This window comes from Trachinotus anak, unplaced genomic scaffold (genome assembly GCF_046630095.1).
Source record: "Trachinotus anak isolate AG129_WGS33_773 ecotype Australia unplaced genomic scaffold, CSIRO_AGI_Tana_v1 ptg000009l, whole genome shotgun sequence".
Classification (NCBI taxonomy): Eukaryota; Metazoa; Chordata; class Actinopteri; order Carangiformes; family Carangidae; genus Trachinotus; species Trachinotus anak.
In genome coordinates this window covers 9,780,329-9,795,873 of record NW_027273860.1, presented here as the reverse complement: position 1 = coordinate 9,795,873, position 15,545 = coordinate 9,780,329, and the positions used below count along the sequence as shown (strand labels likewise).

General features: G+C 41.0%; 4 protein-coding genes and 1 long non-coding RNA gene across 5 annotated transcripts; 4 read left to right on the top strand and 1 right to left on the bottom strand.

The window, feature by feature from the left end:
- Positions 1–820: 820 nt before the first annotated feature.
- On the top strand, positions 821–1,585 carry LOC139625300 (histone H1-like). The gene has a single exon (XM_071485151.1). It carries the CDS (start codon positions 890–892, stop codon positions 1,532–1,534), a length of 645 nt encoding a protein of 214 aa, XP_071341252.1. The 5' UTR covers positions 821–889; the 3' UTR covers positions 1,535–1,585.
- A 4,337-nt stretch (positions 1,586–5,922) lies between these two features.
- LOC139625706 (histone H2B 1/2-like) lies at positions 5,923–6,420 on the top strand. Its single transcript, XM_071485896.1, has one exon. The coding sequence runs from the start codon at positions 5,958–5,960 to the stop codon at positions 6,330–6,332; it is 375 nt and encodes a 124-aa protein (XP_071341997.1). The 5' UTR covers positions 5,923–5,957; the 3' UTR covers positions 6,333–6,420.
- A 3,748-nt stretch (positions 6,421–10,168) lies between these two features.
- On the bottom strand, positions 10,169–10,684 carry LOC139625312 (histone H2A). The gene has a single exon (XM_071485166.1). The coding sequence runs from the start codon at positions 10,597–10,599 to the stop codon at positions 10,213–10,215; it is 387 nt and encodes a 128-aa protein (XP_071341267.1). The 5' UTR covers positions 10,600–10,684; the 3' UTR covers positions 10,169–10,212.
- Positions 10,685–10,926: 242 nt separating this feature from the next.
- LOC139625310 (histone H3) lies at positions 10,927–11,447 on the top strand. Its single transcript, XM_071485163.1, has one exon. It carries the CDS (start codon positions 10,983–10,985, stop codon positions 11,391–11,393), a length of 411 nt encoding a protein of 136 aa, XP_071341264.1. The 5' UTR covers positions 10,927–10,982; the 3' UTR covers positions 11,394–11,447.
- A 1,246-nt stretch (positions 11,448–12,693) lies between these two features.
- LOC139625299 (uncharacterized) lies at positions 12,694–13,625 on the top strand. The gene is made up of 2 exons (XR_011691872.1): positions 12,694–13,096; positions 13,201–13,625. It is a non-coding gene; the product is annotated as an uncharacterized lncRNA (long non-coding RNA).
- Positions 13,626–15,545: the final 1,920 nt, after the last annotated feature.

Below are 15,545 nucleotides of genomic sequence, written 5' to 3'. Positions count from 1 at the left end.
TACTGATACACAGCTGTATCACAGAAACATCTGGATATTTATTTATTGTACTGATATTTTCATACATCATTCCCAGTGTTTACAGTAAAGATACCAAACCTCAACAGACTCTATCAAATACCTGAAAAGAGAAATAAAATGTTTGACTGTGATGTCACACTTCTTGTGTTTGTATTTGTTTTCATTCAAACTATTCTCATCATTCATTTAAAGTCATAGAAAACCTGGACACTCCCTCCTTTGTCCTGGTGCATCAGACTAACATGTATTTCTACATGTGTTCAATAATCTCCATCATCCTCAGGATGAAATGTTCACAGCTCTGACAGGGAGTCTGGTTAAACTTCACCATGAGCCTCAGCCACCAGCAGTGTGTTTACTGCATGGAGAGAAACTGGAGTTTATTACAAAGCGATCAGCATCAGGTGCTTGTTTTTACTTGGGATCCCTGAATAAACATGTGGACCAGTTGGAAAAGTAGTTTTGGTGAAGCTGTGGTGCATTTGAAATCATTTTAGGAGAGAAATGAGTGGGGAAAGTGAGGGAGCAGCGCTGGCCACCACCGTGAACAGCTGAGGTTTAGAGGCTCCACAAACAAAATGCAGAGAGCATCAGAGCTCTTGATGAGTGAAATATGACGAGAGCAAAGTCCGCTGTCGCCTCCCTTCATCGCCAGCACTCGGCAGCTTTTCCACGGTGATTTTTGACACTTTTATCGGGGACGAGAAAACACAAGTGTCCCGGTGTTGAAGCTGCTCCGAGGAGCCTCTGCTGGGCTGAGTCTCCACGGTTCTCATGGTGTGTTTAAGTTCCGCCTCCTCTCCGAGTTTCTCCTCAGTCCGCTCAGTGACTGCGATCATTGCTGTCGCTGTTCAACCAGCAACAAACTATGGCAGAAGAAGCTCCTGCTCCGGCCGCCGCCGCCGCCGCCCCGGCGAAAGCGGCCAAGAAGAAGGTGTCCAAGCCGAGGAAGGCCGGCCCCAGCGTGGGAGAGCTGATCGTCAAAGCCGTGGCCGCGTCCAAGGAGCGGAGCGGCGTGTCGGCGGCCGCCCTCAAGAAGGCTCTGGCTGCCGGAGGCTACGATGTGGACAAGAACAAGGCCCGAGTCAAGACCGCCATCAGGAGCCTGGTGGCCAAGGGCACTCTGGTCCAGACCAAGGGAACCGGCGCGTCCGGCTCCTTCAAGATCAACAAGAAAGCTGAGCCCAAGGCCAAGAAGCCGCTGAAGAAGGCCGCTCCTAAAGCCAAGAAGCCCGCCGCCAAGAAACCTGCAGCGGCCAAGAAGCCCAAGACGGCGGCAGCCAAGAAGCCGGCAGCTGCCAAGAAGTCCCCCAAGAAGGCCAACAAACCCGCCGCTGCCAAGAAAGTAGCCAAGAGCCCCAAGAAGGCCGCCAAGAGCCCCAAGAAAGTGGCAAAGAAGGCCCCAGCAGCCAAGAAGGCCCCAGCAGCCAAGAAGGCTCCTGCAGCCAAGAAGGCCCCCGCCAAGAAGGCCGCTAAACCCAAAGTCAAGAAGGCAGCACCCAAGAAGAAGTGAGCTGTCCTCAGTCTGACTCCTCTTCTTCATCCTCAAAGGCTCTTTTAAGAGCCACACATCTGCCATAAAGAGCTGTTGTTCCTTATCAGTAATTGGAACAATAATAGTTCATGTCGTTTGTCCAAAAGGATGACACATCTGGCCTCAATGTGCTTAGTGTTCACATAATGAGAAACATGAAATCATTATTGTGACATTTTTATGACACTTAGCAAAGAGTATTTTTCCATTTCACTGGAGCATTTTCAGATGAGTCAACACTCGCCTGTTACACTGATACAGTTGTATTACAACAATGTCTGGCACAACAAGCCAAACACAACAGACAAGTGACCACATGAACATGAGAGTTCACCACTTACAAATAATAAACATTTTAATGCTTAATTGTTGGGTGTAAATTCTAAAACAACTTAAAATTTTGAATGTATTGTATTATTCAATGTAAAAGTAATGATACAATTAAGATATTGCAAGAAAAACAAAACACTGAACCTCAATAGATGACAAGTAGACTAATTTAATAAGTGTTGACTGTTACACACAGACCTACACAGCAACTCCATACAATGACCAATATTTTATATCACTTTGGCCTCTTGGTCTGATGACAATGAATGACCTCTGTTGAACTGGATATCTGGGATAAAAGTCCTCTGGTCATTTCAATACTCTGTGTTTACCAAGAAGACCATACGTTTCATGTAACACTGCTACACTCATTTGAACATGCCAAGAAGACAAATACTCATTTTTACTTGGTATTTTTAAAGATGTCATGGTAAAGTGAAGGGACAGTTACACTGAATGATGATTGTGTGTGTGTGTGTGTGTGTGTAAAAATGAAAAGAATATAGGCTACTTACTTTCACCTGCACTTACTAAAAATATGTGATCAAACTTTTTTTTTTTCCAAGTATGTTTATTGATTATTGTTTTTTAAATAAAAACATCAAAGAGCTCAGCACAACATTGGTCTACACAATCAGCATTCATAATGATGATTCTGTAATAAAACAGAGGAGATTTGACTTAAAACACCCCAACTCCTCTTATTCACCTTCTCCAGAAGCAGCTGAGTATCGTGCTCAGTGTCAGATTCTTTCTCCTGTAGAGAAATTTGAGACTCTGTCTCTCGAATCATTGTCTAAGCTGGCGTTGGCCTCTAAACCCACCACCTGCCTATTGGACCCTCTACCAGCTAAACTCTCCAAAGACCTCTGGCCTATACTGGGACCTTCAGTGCTGAACACTATTCATTTTATCATTAGCCACTGCCACTGTCCCTGGTAGCTTTAAATGACATAGGGGGTCTCCTATAATAACACGATATCGACATACTCTGTTGTGAAATATGGAGTGCCCCAGGGTTCTGCTCTTGGCCCTCTGTTTTTCTCTCTTTATATTTCACCTCTAGGGCAAATTATGCACAGCCATGGAATACATTTCCATTGTTATGCTGATGTTATGTTATGCTCTGTTTGTCTGCTGTAAAAAGATGGATGTCTCATAATTGAGATGCTGGTAATTTGCCTGAACCGACATAAATACAAATTTGACTATAGACAGCTGTGGGATTTCTCAGAGTCGCATAGCCAAACACTTCTACCCTAAGATATCACTTTTTTCACCTATGTAACATGGCTAGGATTCAGTCTTTTCTGTCTATGACTGATGCTGAGATCTTAATTCATGCCTTTGTAATGTTCTGTTTTCTGGCCTGCCACGTGGTCGTATTAAAAGTCTTCAAATGGTTCAGAATGCTGCAGCTACAAATTTAACTAAATCCAGGAAATGTGATCACATTACGGCAGTTTTAGCTTCCCTCCATTGGCTTCCTATCCATGTCAGATCAGTATTTAAGGTGCTTCTCGTGACATATAAAGCTTTAAACGGACTGGCTCCTTCATACCTGTCTGATCTTCTTCAACTTTATACTCCTGTTTATGGCTCTTGCCTGTTCCCAGAGTTAAAAAGTCTTCTGCTGGCAGCAGAGCCTTCTCCCATCAGGCCCCTCTGCTCTGGAACAACCTCCCTGCTGATATTAGGCTGTCCGACTCAATTCATGCCTTTAAATCCAAACTTGAAACTTATTTTTATACCTTAACTTTTACTTAGATGTATATTCTCTAACTACCTCAGATATTGTACCTGTTGTTCTCCTAATACCAACAGGTGGGCCTCAGTCTCAATAAATCAATCAAACCCAGTATAGACACAGTATAGTCCAGGTTCCTCTGCCGACGAAATTACTGTGAACTTCCTGAATTTACTGCATTATTCTTACCGCCTGTTTGTCTCTCATGCACATGAGCGACAAAATAAATGAAAATAAATAAATGATAATAATGAACACATTAAAACAACACTTTTGCCCCTCCTTAAGTAAAAAAAAAAAAGCCACAAAAGAAGAAAATAAAGAAATGAAACTGACAGGTCAAGTATTCAAGAGATTCTAGAGAGACTCCACGATTAACTAATGCATGCTGTTGTGGTTTCTCAGGTTTCTAATTTATCCATAACTTCTTTTTATTTTATTTTATTTTATTTTTATTTTTTAAAGTGCTTTTCTATGCATGAAGGACGTGACACAAGGATCTGCGCTCTTTGCGAGGTGAGCGTTTGGCTCTTAAAAGAGCCTTTAGATAGATAACCGTTTAAGGTTTGTCAGTCTTTTGACTGCTTCTGCAATAACATTGTTTCCATCTAAAAACATCAAATTGCTCCTCAAGTGAAATTCAACTGCAATCCAGATTGTCCTGTGTTCATTATATTGTGTATTACCTCTACCAAGAAGGTTATGTTTTCACTGATGTCTGTGTAAAAAAGTACAGAACCAATTTGCACCAAAGGGGAGAGGGAATGAGCACAAGCAAGGGAGGAGGACATTCATTGCTGTTGCGTATATGCCAACCAGTGTCTGTCACCACAAAGACACAGCCTCACTACAACCTGCTCAGCCTTTTGTCCCAGATGTCCAGAGCTGCATTGATAAGGCAACCTCAACTGAATAAGGTATGTCACCATTTTTATTCTGCCTCAAAGTGTCAAAACGTTAGCAAATATCAGACCAGTACCCCTGTCAAGGAAGTAAAAAAAATCAGTGTGAGACTTTCTCCAGTTGAAATTTCTGCCATTTAGGACAGACTTAGTCATTGAAAAGCTTCATGCAGTTTTTAGCTGACTAAAATTAGTATGTCAGTATTTTGTCTCAGTTCACAACACCATTAAATAACACTGTTGCTTTTCCTGAAAGATAATTTAACTGAACTAATGTATTGAGGTGGATTTTTCTGTAAAATGTGCCATGTGAAAGGTCCACATTATAGAGGGTATGACCATTTCTTGTCCATTTAGAAACTGTGACAAAGGGTTCCTTGTGGTGTCTACATTTTCATCCAGTTTATCAAGAACTCAAAAAATGTTTTGTGAGAGATATTTCAAGACGAATATTTATCTTGTTCTAAATAGTTTTTCAGAACCTGCACTGATATTAATCCTGAGTGGCACAAAAGCCATGAGCAAGTGCAGACCAGAAGAGCAGGAACATGGTCAAAGAGAAGTGAACCTGCATGTTTACACTCATCAAGAAGCTCAGTAACTTCAAGTGGGACTTTGTTTGATCTTTCACACACACACACACACACACACACACACACACACACTCAATATTGTATGCACTGCTATTTGTATTAAAAAATTGTAATGTTTTTATTTCAATAAATATTTAAAAATGACTTGCATAATGAATGTCGTCCCCTTTCATTAATTTGTTTATTATTATTATTATTATTATTATTATTATTAGTAGTAGTAGTAGTTGTCATAGTAGTAGTAAAAGTTATTGTACAATAGTAACACACTGTAAATTCACGGTCATTTACTGACAAAACTGTGAACAGTATAATGCTGTAAATTTACAAGAATACAATAAAGAACTGCAAATGTAAACTGTAATTCTAAAATACAGTAAGAAACAAAAAAAAATACAGTATCTAACTGGCAAAGCTGCTGCCAGTAAATTACTGTCAATTTACACTAAAAATTCTTACAGTGTTTTGCCTGTTGCTCCCCGCAATGATCAAAACTCTTTTTTTTTTTTGTGTGTCATCTCTTTTTGCTCCTGAAACTTTTTGTTCATTGATGTAAATGACTGATAAAAAATGTAACTGTTTCCTGCCAGTGGTTTTTAATGGCGACAGTCAGTGGCGTCTTTGATGGAGGAAATGGTTGACCTCCACCTTTTCATCTTTTCTCTGTCGGCTTCATGCTGCAGGCAGGTTACCATGGAAACACAACCCTAGTGAACAGTTTAACCAATCACAGAAGGGGGACCACACAGTCGCGTTTGCATGCAGCCTGCATATAAATAGTCGCTCCAGGTTGTAGTGATTTATCCGTCGCTGAAAAGTATTTGATCAAAATGCCTGAACCCGCAAAGTCCGCGCCCAAGAAAGGCTCCAAGAAAGCCGTGACCAAGGCCCCCGGCAAGGGCGGTAAGAAGAAGAGGAAGACCAGGAGGGAGAGCTACGCTATCTACGTGTACAAGGTGCTGAAGCAGGTCCATCCCGACACCGGGATCTCCTCCAAGGCCATGAGCATCATGAACTCGTTCGTGAGCGACATCTTTGAGCGCATCGCAGCTGAGGCGTCTCGTCTGGCTCATTACAACAAGCGCTCCACCATCACCTCCAGGGAGATCCAGACCGCCGTGCGCCTCCTGCTGCCCGGGGAGCTGGCTAAGCACGCCGTGTCCGAGGGCACCAAGGCCGTGACCAAGTACACCAGCTCCAAGTAGACAGCTGTGCTGCTCCTACTCAAACCAAAGGCTCTTTTAAGAGCCACTCACTTTATCTAAAAGAGTAAACTATTCACTGTTATTCAGATATTTCGTGTGTGTGTGTGTGTGTGTGTGTGTGTGTGTGTGTGTGTGTGTGTGTTTTATACAAACAATATCAAAAGCAAGTCTGGTATTTGAGGAAACTTACTGAGGCTACTTATTGGGCTGAATATGCATTCTTCCTTGGCTATGACCCTCTGCACTTAAATTAAATTTCAGTCATGGTTACAGAGCACGTTCTATATTCAAATCTAAGGGTCTTTCATAGATCTTGGGTTCAGCCATGCTTACATTTCAATACTTTGTGTACACAGGCCCTCTCATGTCAGTGCATCATAATGTTTGCAACGTGGCAATGATATATATATATATATATATATATATAGTAAAGCAGTTATTTAGTACTTGGTTGCATATCCTTGCAAGCAATGACTACTGGTTCCAGTTCATAGACATGACAGGGTGCTGAGTAGCCGCTCTGGTGATGCTGTGCAAAGCTTCTAATGCAGACATCTTCGGCTCTTGCTTATTTCAGGGACATTTCTCTTCAGCATATGAAACACGTGCTTAAATGGATTTAAATCTGATGACTGGCTTTGCCATTAAATCTTGGGTAGCTCCTTTTTGTCTCCCAACTGTGTTCTTGCTACCACTATGGTACTGGTTATTCTTTGTCTCATCCACGTGACCTTTTCCCAGAATTCTTCAGAACAGTTAAATAATATAGATATAATAACATGGGGTCTTTTTAAAAATGGCTTCCTGATGTTATTACAGGGAATGATCTCTATTAAACTGCATATTTGGGACAAAAGTCATCTATGAGGGACAAAAACTGACATAAGAATGAATAAAAGAATATATGCAGAAATAAATTTATGTTTATTTAAGGATGAAGTGGTAAAATTGAAGTATGTACCATTACATCTAATGACAAATTTGCATTTTGGAATTTGATTTCACCCATACTTTGACATTTTAATTTCCCAAAAGTTATTTGAAACATTAAATGTGATGTGTATACAAAAATGTGTACACATCACATCCTTGATCTTTATTCTTTTTCGACATGTTTCTGCTGTTGTTTACTCAGTGAATTCAGGTTATTAAAATGATTTCATGATCCAGACCCGTGATTTCCAACTTGCAGGCAGGCCAGGTCAAGGTTAGGGCCATGAAGGTGAAAAGATATCATTATTTAAAAAAAAATTAAATTTAAATATAAATAATGTTTCAAAATGAAAACTTTGATTTGTTTTGTTTTGTTTTATTTTTAAGCCTTATTGAGGTAATAAGCCAATGATAGGAATGTTTATGTTTTCAGCCAGACTACTTTGCTGTTCTGCTTGCTTGCTATCTCAGTCTGACTGCACGCTAAAAGAGTAAATGCATGGCAAAAACTTGAGTCTCAAACTGAGAGCAGATTATCAACTGGGAACATATTATTTGGCCTCTGGGTTATGAGTTTAGATGTGAGCCGTCAACATTTTTGAGATTTTCAAGTGGACCATGAGTTGGAAAAGATAGGGAACAGCTAATCCAGACTAGTACTATAAACATTGCAATAATGGGAACAATGACAATACCAATATATCCCTTTTTGACAGAATGACAGATTAACCAATCATAGTCATTTGGTGCAACAGATACAGTTGTGTTCAAAATAATAGCGGTCCAACATCACTAACCAGATCAATCACTGTTTGTGGTAGAAATTACATTTCTACATGGCAAATAATTTACTAGTAGGTGTAGTAGAGTAATCGAAAACCCACAGACCCATGAGTCATGACATGCATGCTGCTGATTCTGTGTAATTGAATCATTAATTGAAAGGGACATGTTCAAAATAATAGCAGTGTGGAGTTCAATTAGTGAGATCATTCATTCTTTGAAAAAACAGGTGTCAAACAGGTGGCCCTTATATAAGGACGAAGGCAGCAAATGTTGTACATTTCTCTCTAAAAATTCTGAGTAAAATGGGTCGTTCCAGACATTGTTCAGTAGAACAGCGTACTTTGATTAAAAGGTTGATTGGAGAGGGGAAAACATATAAAGAGGTGCAGAAAATGATAGGCTGCTCAGCTAAAATGATTTCAAATGCTTTAAAATGGCAACCAAACCAGAAAGACGTGGAAGGAAGCAGAAAACTACCATTTGAATGGATCAAAGAACAAGGCAAGAAGCCCATTGGCAAATTGTAACCTCTTCAGCACATGTCGTTTTTTCAACAAAGAACACATTGACTGGCCTAAAGAGAAATGGCGCAACATTTTGTGGACTGATGAAAGTAAGATTGTTCTTTTTGGGTCTAGGGGCCGCAGACAGTTTTGTCAGATGACCCCCCAAATACTGAATTCAAGCCACAGTACACTGTGAAGACTGTGAAGCATGGCGGCACAAGCGTCATGATATGGGGATGTTTCATATACTATGGTGTCAGGCCTATTTATCACATAACAGGGACCACGGATCAGTTTGAATACATCACAATACTTGAAGAGGTCATGTTGCCTTATGCCGAAGAGGAATTGCCCTTAAAATGGGTGTTTCAACAATTGTGGAATGTGGTCCAATCGTCCTGGGCTGGAATATCTGTTCACAGGTTCCAGAAGTTGGTCGACTCTGTGCAACACAGATGTGAAGCAGTTCTCAGAAACAGTGGTTACACAACTAAATATTAGTTCAGTGATTCACAGGAAAGCTAAATCTTCAAGAATTTTTCAGTTTATACAGTAAATGTTTGAGTTTGTAAAGAAAAATGCAGACACTGCTATTTTTTTGAACAGCCTCATATTCCTTTTTCTTCACTTTCTGTAAAGTAATAACACATTTGACAAATTTTTCTTCATGTTTTGATTTGGAAAAGAATGTGCAGTGTTCCCAATGCATTTGCGTGTATGGAAATAAAAGCTATTATAAGGATTTTGAGCTTTACTCACTTTTTTTAAACACACTGCTATTATTTTGAACACAACTGTACATTTATGTAAAAATAAAAGTATATACTTCTCACACTGACCTTTACTTATTATAATGTACTGTATAAAAGACTATGAGATCAAATTAAATTTAATTGTATTTCAAATGAATTTCATTCCCTTACAAAACTTCCTGTTGACAAATGGGTAAAACCTAATGTTTAGATGGACATTGGCAAGTATAAAGATTTAAAATTACGATTAATTAGTATTTTGGGGGCTGCATTGTTGTCCTTAAATACAGTCTTATTATATCTCATTTAATTATTGTCGCTTGTAATATGCCTCATAAGTGTTGATTGAATGATATTTTAGTGGGTTTCTTCTGTAAGTCAGGGTAAAAACGTGATAATATTAAAGATTTGAAAATATATGCCTCAGCATTCACACATAAAAAGGATACATTCTAATATACATAAAAAAAAGGTTAATTCTAAGCTTAATTTAGACCAATGATAAACGCCACATAATCAATAACTACAATTCTTAAATATCTTAAGGGTAACTGATGAGACTCAGTGATGTTCAGAGTGATCGTGATTTCAAAGAGGAGGATTCATGACCTTAAATGTCTAATGAAACAAATACCATCATCTTAGTGAAACATCAAATTGGACAACAGTTGGGGAGAGTGACCTAAAGCCCTATATTATATGAGTAAAACTAATATATACACATACTTGAGTTTTGTAATTTACTATTTGCACTGCTTTCTGTAGACATGGGTTACATAAGACTTGGTTGTATATTGTTTCTAAATATATTTTTCCCATTGACAGACATGAGGATGTGTACTCTTTGAGAGGTGGGTGTGTGGCTCTTAAAAGAGCCTTTGTGTTGTTTCCAGCAGCTGGACTTTACTTGGCCTTGGCGGGCTTCTCGGTCTTCTTGGGCAGCAGCACCGCCTGGATGTTGGGCAGCACGCCGCCCTGGGCGATGGTGACTCCGCCCAGCAGCTTGTTGAGCTCCTCGTCGTTGCGGACGGCCAGCTGCAGGTGGCGGGGGATGATGCGGGTCTTCTTGTTGTCGCGGGCAGCGTTTCCCGCCAGCTCCAGGATCTCGGCGGTCAGGTACTCCAGCACGGCCGCCAGGTACACGGGAGCACCGGCACCCACTCGCTCGGCATAGTTGCCTTTGCGCAGCAGCCTGTGGACGCGGCCCACCGGGAACTGGAGCCCGGCCCGGGAGGAGCGGGTCTTCGCCTTAGCTCTGGCTTTGCCGCCGGTTTTGCCTCTTCCGCTCATTTTCGACAAACCTGCTCAAGAGTCTGGACTCAGAGAAACTGCGGAGGAAACGGACTCAACCTCCTTTATATGTCTGCGAGGAGCGGGACTGCTCCTGCCTGACCAACCACAAACAGGCTGCAGCTGTCGGCGGCCGCTGCGACTTTCAGCGCCATTTTCAAAGCGCTTTCCTCCAATAAGCGGCGGAGGACCGGGCGGAGACTGGCTCCTCTGGGCGGCGCTGAGCTCCGGGAGGAGCCCCTCACCAATCAGGACCCGGAGCTGAGAAGCGGCGTCACTCTTTCGCAGCCGGTCCCGCGGTTTAAGAGCAGAGAGCCGCCTCTTATCTCTACACTTTTCTCCTCCACAGAGAAACAAGCAGCGGCAGCAGCAGCAGAGTTGAAATGGCAAGAACCAAGCAGACCGCCCGTAAATCTACCGGAGGCAAAGCCCCCAGGAAGCAGCTGGCCACCAAGGCTGCCCGTAAGAGCGCCCCGGCCACCGGCGGCGTCAAGAAGCCTCACCGCTACAGGCCCGGTACCGTGGCTCTGAGAGAGATCCGTCGCTACCAGAAATCCACGGAGCTGCTGATCCGCAAGCTGCCCTTCCAGCGCCTGGTCCGAGAAATCGCTCAGGACTTCAAGACCGACCTGCGCTTCCAGAGCTCCGCCGTCATGGCTCTGCAGGAGGCCAGCGAGGCTTACCTGGTCGGCCTGTTCGAGGACACCAACCTGTGCGCCATCCACGCCAAGAGGGTCACCATCATGCCCAAGGACATCCAGCTGGCCCGCCGCATCCGCGGGGAGAGAGCTTAGACTGTTCCTGCCCTGACTTCAACAACAACAAAGGCTCTTTTAAGAGCCGCTTCACTTTGTACTGAAGAGTCACGTCCTCTCACGGTGTTATTTCACTGTCAAATGTCAAGAAATTCATGGTTAAACTATGAGTATTTAAGGGATATATGGAAGAAGGTGAACTGTCCTTTAGGCTTCAACAGGTATCTTAAGGTTCATAAGAATGTAGCTAAAGAGTTTAATGTGTGTATTCTTATAAACAGTGTATTCATTAATTCTCACTTCAGAGTGGGCTGCTCTGCTGTCGCCATCTTGGCAGCCAAACTCAGCAAATCCAAGAGTAGGCACGCTGCTTAACATCTGTGCACATGCTCCCATAAGCATTAGCATAACTGCTAGTCCTGCTTGAAAACTAACCAAAGGCTAATTCATTTGCTGGCTAATTAGCAAGTCAATAAGCTAGATGTGGTGAGAGTATATAATGGCATCCATGGAGTGGACTGGATACCTGCTAGTGAAAATGTATAAATAAAATATTACTAGAATTTTACTCACCTCAAAAAGCAGGAGCACAGACTTATTCACACTCTGATAGCTGCACAACAAGCAATATTATTTGTACATTTGTCATGAAAGGGGAGATTAATAGACTAAAACCGTTTTTTGTACCAGGCTATAAACATGTTTGTTTCTGCTGTAAATTTGGGCTTTTTAACATTGAAATCTATGGGGCTTGATGGTTTTAGAGCCAGCCTCATGTGGCCATTCGAGGAACTGCAGTTTTGGCTTCACCCCCTCAGCCCCAGAGGTTGCTACTTGGTAATGACTAACATGTTTCCACTGTCTTTGACTCTTAATGCAGCTGTTCTACTGCCTCCCATGTCAGGGAAGGGTGTGATATCTTTCATGCCTTGACAGTTTTTGACTAGCCCTATATTATATATATATATATAATATATAAATAAAGATGGCGTCCTACAATACAGCCTGTTACGGCAGCTCCTGTTCATTGTTGAGCTTTTTTCCCTTAACTCACTCACCACCATAACAACCTCACGCATCTGTCAATATCCCACAAATGCTGCTACTGTTGTTGTAAATATGTAATTTTTTTGTATCTATATATTTTGTATATTATTATTATTATTTTGTTATTATTTATCTTCCTAAATATTTGTTATTGCAGTTTCTTGCAGCTTTCCTGCTGTTCCTCTGCACTGCCACTTTGCTGCTGTAACACTGTGAATTTCCCCACTGTGGGACTAATAAAGGCAATCTTATCTTATCTTATCTTATCTTATTGATTTGCACCTCTGTTTTCTGGTTTCCTATTTTCCTATTTTTTTCCATTAATGTAGTTTTTCCCAACTGTGAGCATCACAAACAATTCTTTTCTCCTCCTCTGAGTTGGAGCAGCAACAGACGAAATGAAAACTCACTCACTGAGCAACTGTATCTGCGTGGCTAAATACCACAGCTGATCAGTGAGAAAATATGTTTTTATTTGTGTTTCGCAGTTTGGGTGAACTGACCCTTTTTCACAGGGTTATTAAAACATTAATATTTGGGAACGAAATGTGTCTGATTATTATACTACTCAGTTATCTTACTTCAAGAGAAAATGATACATCAGGAGTTGCATCTTTTTTCTTCCTTGTTTCCAGTTAAAGCTAATGCAGTCAGAACTCAACGTTGAAGAAGTTGTCAATGATAGAAGTCTGAAGGTATGCTCACTATTATCAGTCATTTGCCCATATTACCCCATAATCAGACATAAGTGACCTGCCATTATTTTATGTGCTACTTATTCCTGATTTCCTTTCTTCAGGTTTTCAGTGAACGGTGCAGAATCCACTACACGCCTCCGAAGGTGAAGTGAAGCGCTGTCTGATGAGATCAGCTGCTTCACTTGAGGTATAAATCCAGACTGGAGCTGAAACGGTGACCTGCTGCTGAGTCCTGACTGCAGGCTGTTCACCATCCAGACCTCTCTGACCTCCTCTGAAACACACTTCTATTCCATCGTGATTATGTATGGCATTACCACCGCTGTAAAACAGTCATCTGTATGCTTCTTTAATGAGAAACATTGTACAAAATGAGTTTTTTAAAAAGACAGTGAAATGTTTTCAAGTGATGCAGGTTGTCTGAGTGATTCAGTGTTTTCTACATCCAAATGAGAATGAGTGGTAGAGTTTAATCCATGCTGTCTGAAATTCTAGTACAAATCAATACAAGTTTTTAGGAAGACAATGTCTCTACACGTCAGTTTGTTTGTGGGCCCACCACTTGGTTCCAGACTGAAATATCTCAACAACTGTTGGTTGGATTAACACACCATTTTGTACAGACATCCATGTCCACATCAGGATGAATTGTAAGACTTTAATTCCTTAACTTTCCATTTAGAATCATCATCAGGTCAAGTATTGTTTTTGATTTATGGACCAGATACCATCAAAACTGAAGATATTTCCATCACCCTCAGACAAAAATGATATCTGCTAAACATGTTTAAATGCTATTTGGAACATGTTAGAATGCAAAGGTTAGCATTTAGCTCAAAGCAGCACCTCAGTATAAGTTGGCAGACAGGACTTTAGTCAGCGTGCCTCCCTGTTGGGTTAGATTCTGTATCCTCGCTTATTTTGTAATGTCATAAGTATGTATGAAATCTTGTTTACCGTACCTGTGAGAAGGAAGTGACAATAAGAAAATGTTTCCTGGTTTATTTAATCAAAACTCACAACAGGAGGAGGTTCTACAAATCACACAATTTGATCACAGTGAAGATAAAAATTCATGCCCACGTTACATTTTGTGTAAACTCAGGGGATTGATCTACGTGGTTGGATCAATTTACCAGGAGACTGTGGAGTTCATTTAACCACACATTAATCCATACTACAGACAGGATCCTTACATTAGTACAGACAAGAACATCCATCTCCTCTTTTACAGAAATTGTAACTTACAGAGGCACGTGCAAAAAGCATCTGTCATTCTGGAGTCCATTAGAAATCCAATGAATTAATAAGTGCAATTTTAACAGCCAGACTCAGGTTAATATCTTCATTGTTTTCCTCCAATTTCCTCTCTATTTAAATTTTTATTTAAAATCAAACATTCAAATCCCTTGTAAAGGAATATCGCAGTGTAGAATCATTTCTAAGTAAAAGAAGTAGAACCTTTTAATATGACACTGCAACCAAGTGTGACCATTTTAGAAAGGTACGAGAGGGTCGTCCCTGTTTTTTGGCTCTTGTTTACCCTTCAACACAATTTTTCCTCCATCACAATCAAGTGCTTGGAAGACACTCAGGTGGATGTAGTTCACTCCTCCAACATGAACCTACGGGAAAAACACAGGAAAATTGGATTGAATATATACGTCATGATATTGTGCTGCTCGACAGTGAGGGTCTTCTACCTTCAGAGATCTGTTTAATAACTGGTGTTTACTGTCCTGCCATGAATTTGACAAAACATTATTCACCATTCAACTCGTAAATCATATAAAGGCACACATCTGAGGCTTTATTGACCTTAATGAGGAAGTTTCTTCCAGCCACAATCTGCTCTCTGTATTTCACCGCTGTGAATTCAGGGTACTCCTTCCCTACTTGGGACTTCACCTGTTTGTGAGAGAAATAACAGCAAATCCAGAATGAAATGCAGAATATAGCATTAAAAAAGTTAAACAGGTTTGAAGAAAGAAATTAAGTTGACACTTACCGCATCACAAATTCTCTGAATTTCCTCAGTGGCATCCATGGTCTCACCAAATCCTCCGAGCATGTTTGACAAGTGATGAAGTTGTTGAAGTCAGAGGAGAGGTCAGCTACGTGTCTTCAACTGTTTATCAAATGTGCATGTATTTATACTGTGTAACCACCCCAGGAAATATCTGGAAGGTGGCTCCACTTCATGTTGGGTGGAGCTACATGTGGTCACACAAAAATGGATGTTTCAAACCTAATCTAACATTGATCACATTGATCTCAACCGTATACATACTGATCTCAACATCCATTTCCTCCCGCTCAGTTGTGATGGCATGTAAAATGTTCAAAGAGGGTAAAAGTGTTGATGAGTGCATTTTATTTTCACTTCAACAGAAGCATTTCTTTGTAGCCCATAAAGCATTTTGACCAATACTTTGACAAAAACCAA

Bases quoted from the DNA above. Each gene is read 5' to 3' on its own strand.
- LOC139625706 (XM_071485896.1), top strand. From the start codon at position 5,958: ATGCCTGAACCCGCAAAGTCCGCGCCCAAGAAAGGCTCCAAGAAAGCC.
- LOC139625312 (XM_071485166.1), bottom strand. From the start codon at position 10,599: ATGAGCGGAAGAGGCAAAACCGGCGGCAAAGCCAGAGCTAAGGCGAAG.
- LOC139625310 (XM_071485163.1), top strand. From the start codon at position 10,983: ATGGCAAGAACCAAGCAGACCGCCCGTAAATCTACCGGAGGCAAAGCC.
- LOC139625300 (XM_071485151.1), top strand. From the start codon at position 890: ATGGCAGAAGAAGCTCCTGCTCCGGCCGCCGCCGCCGCCGCCCCGGCG.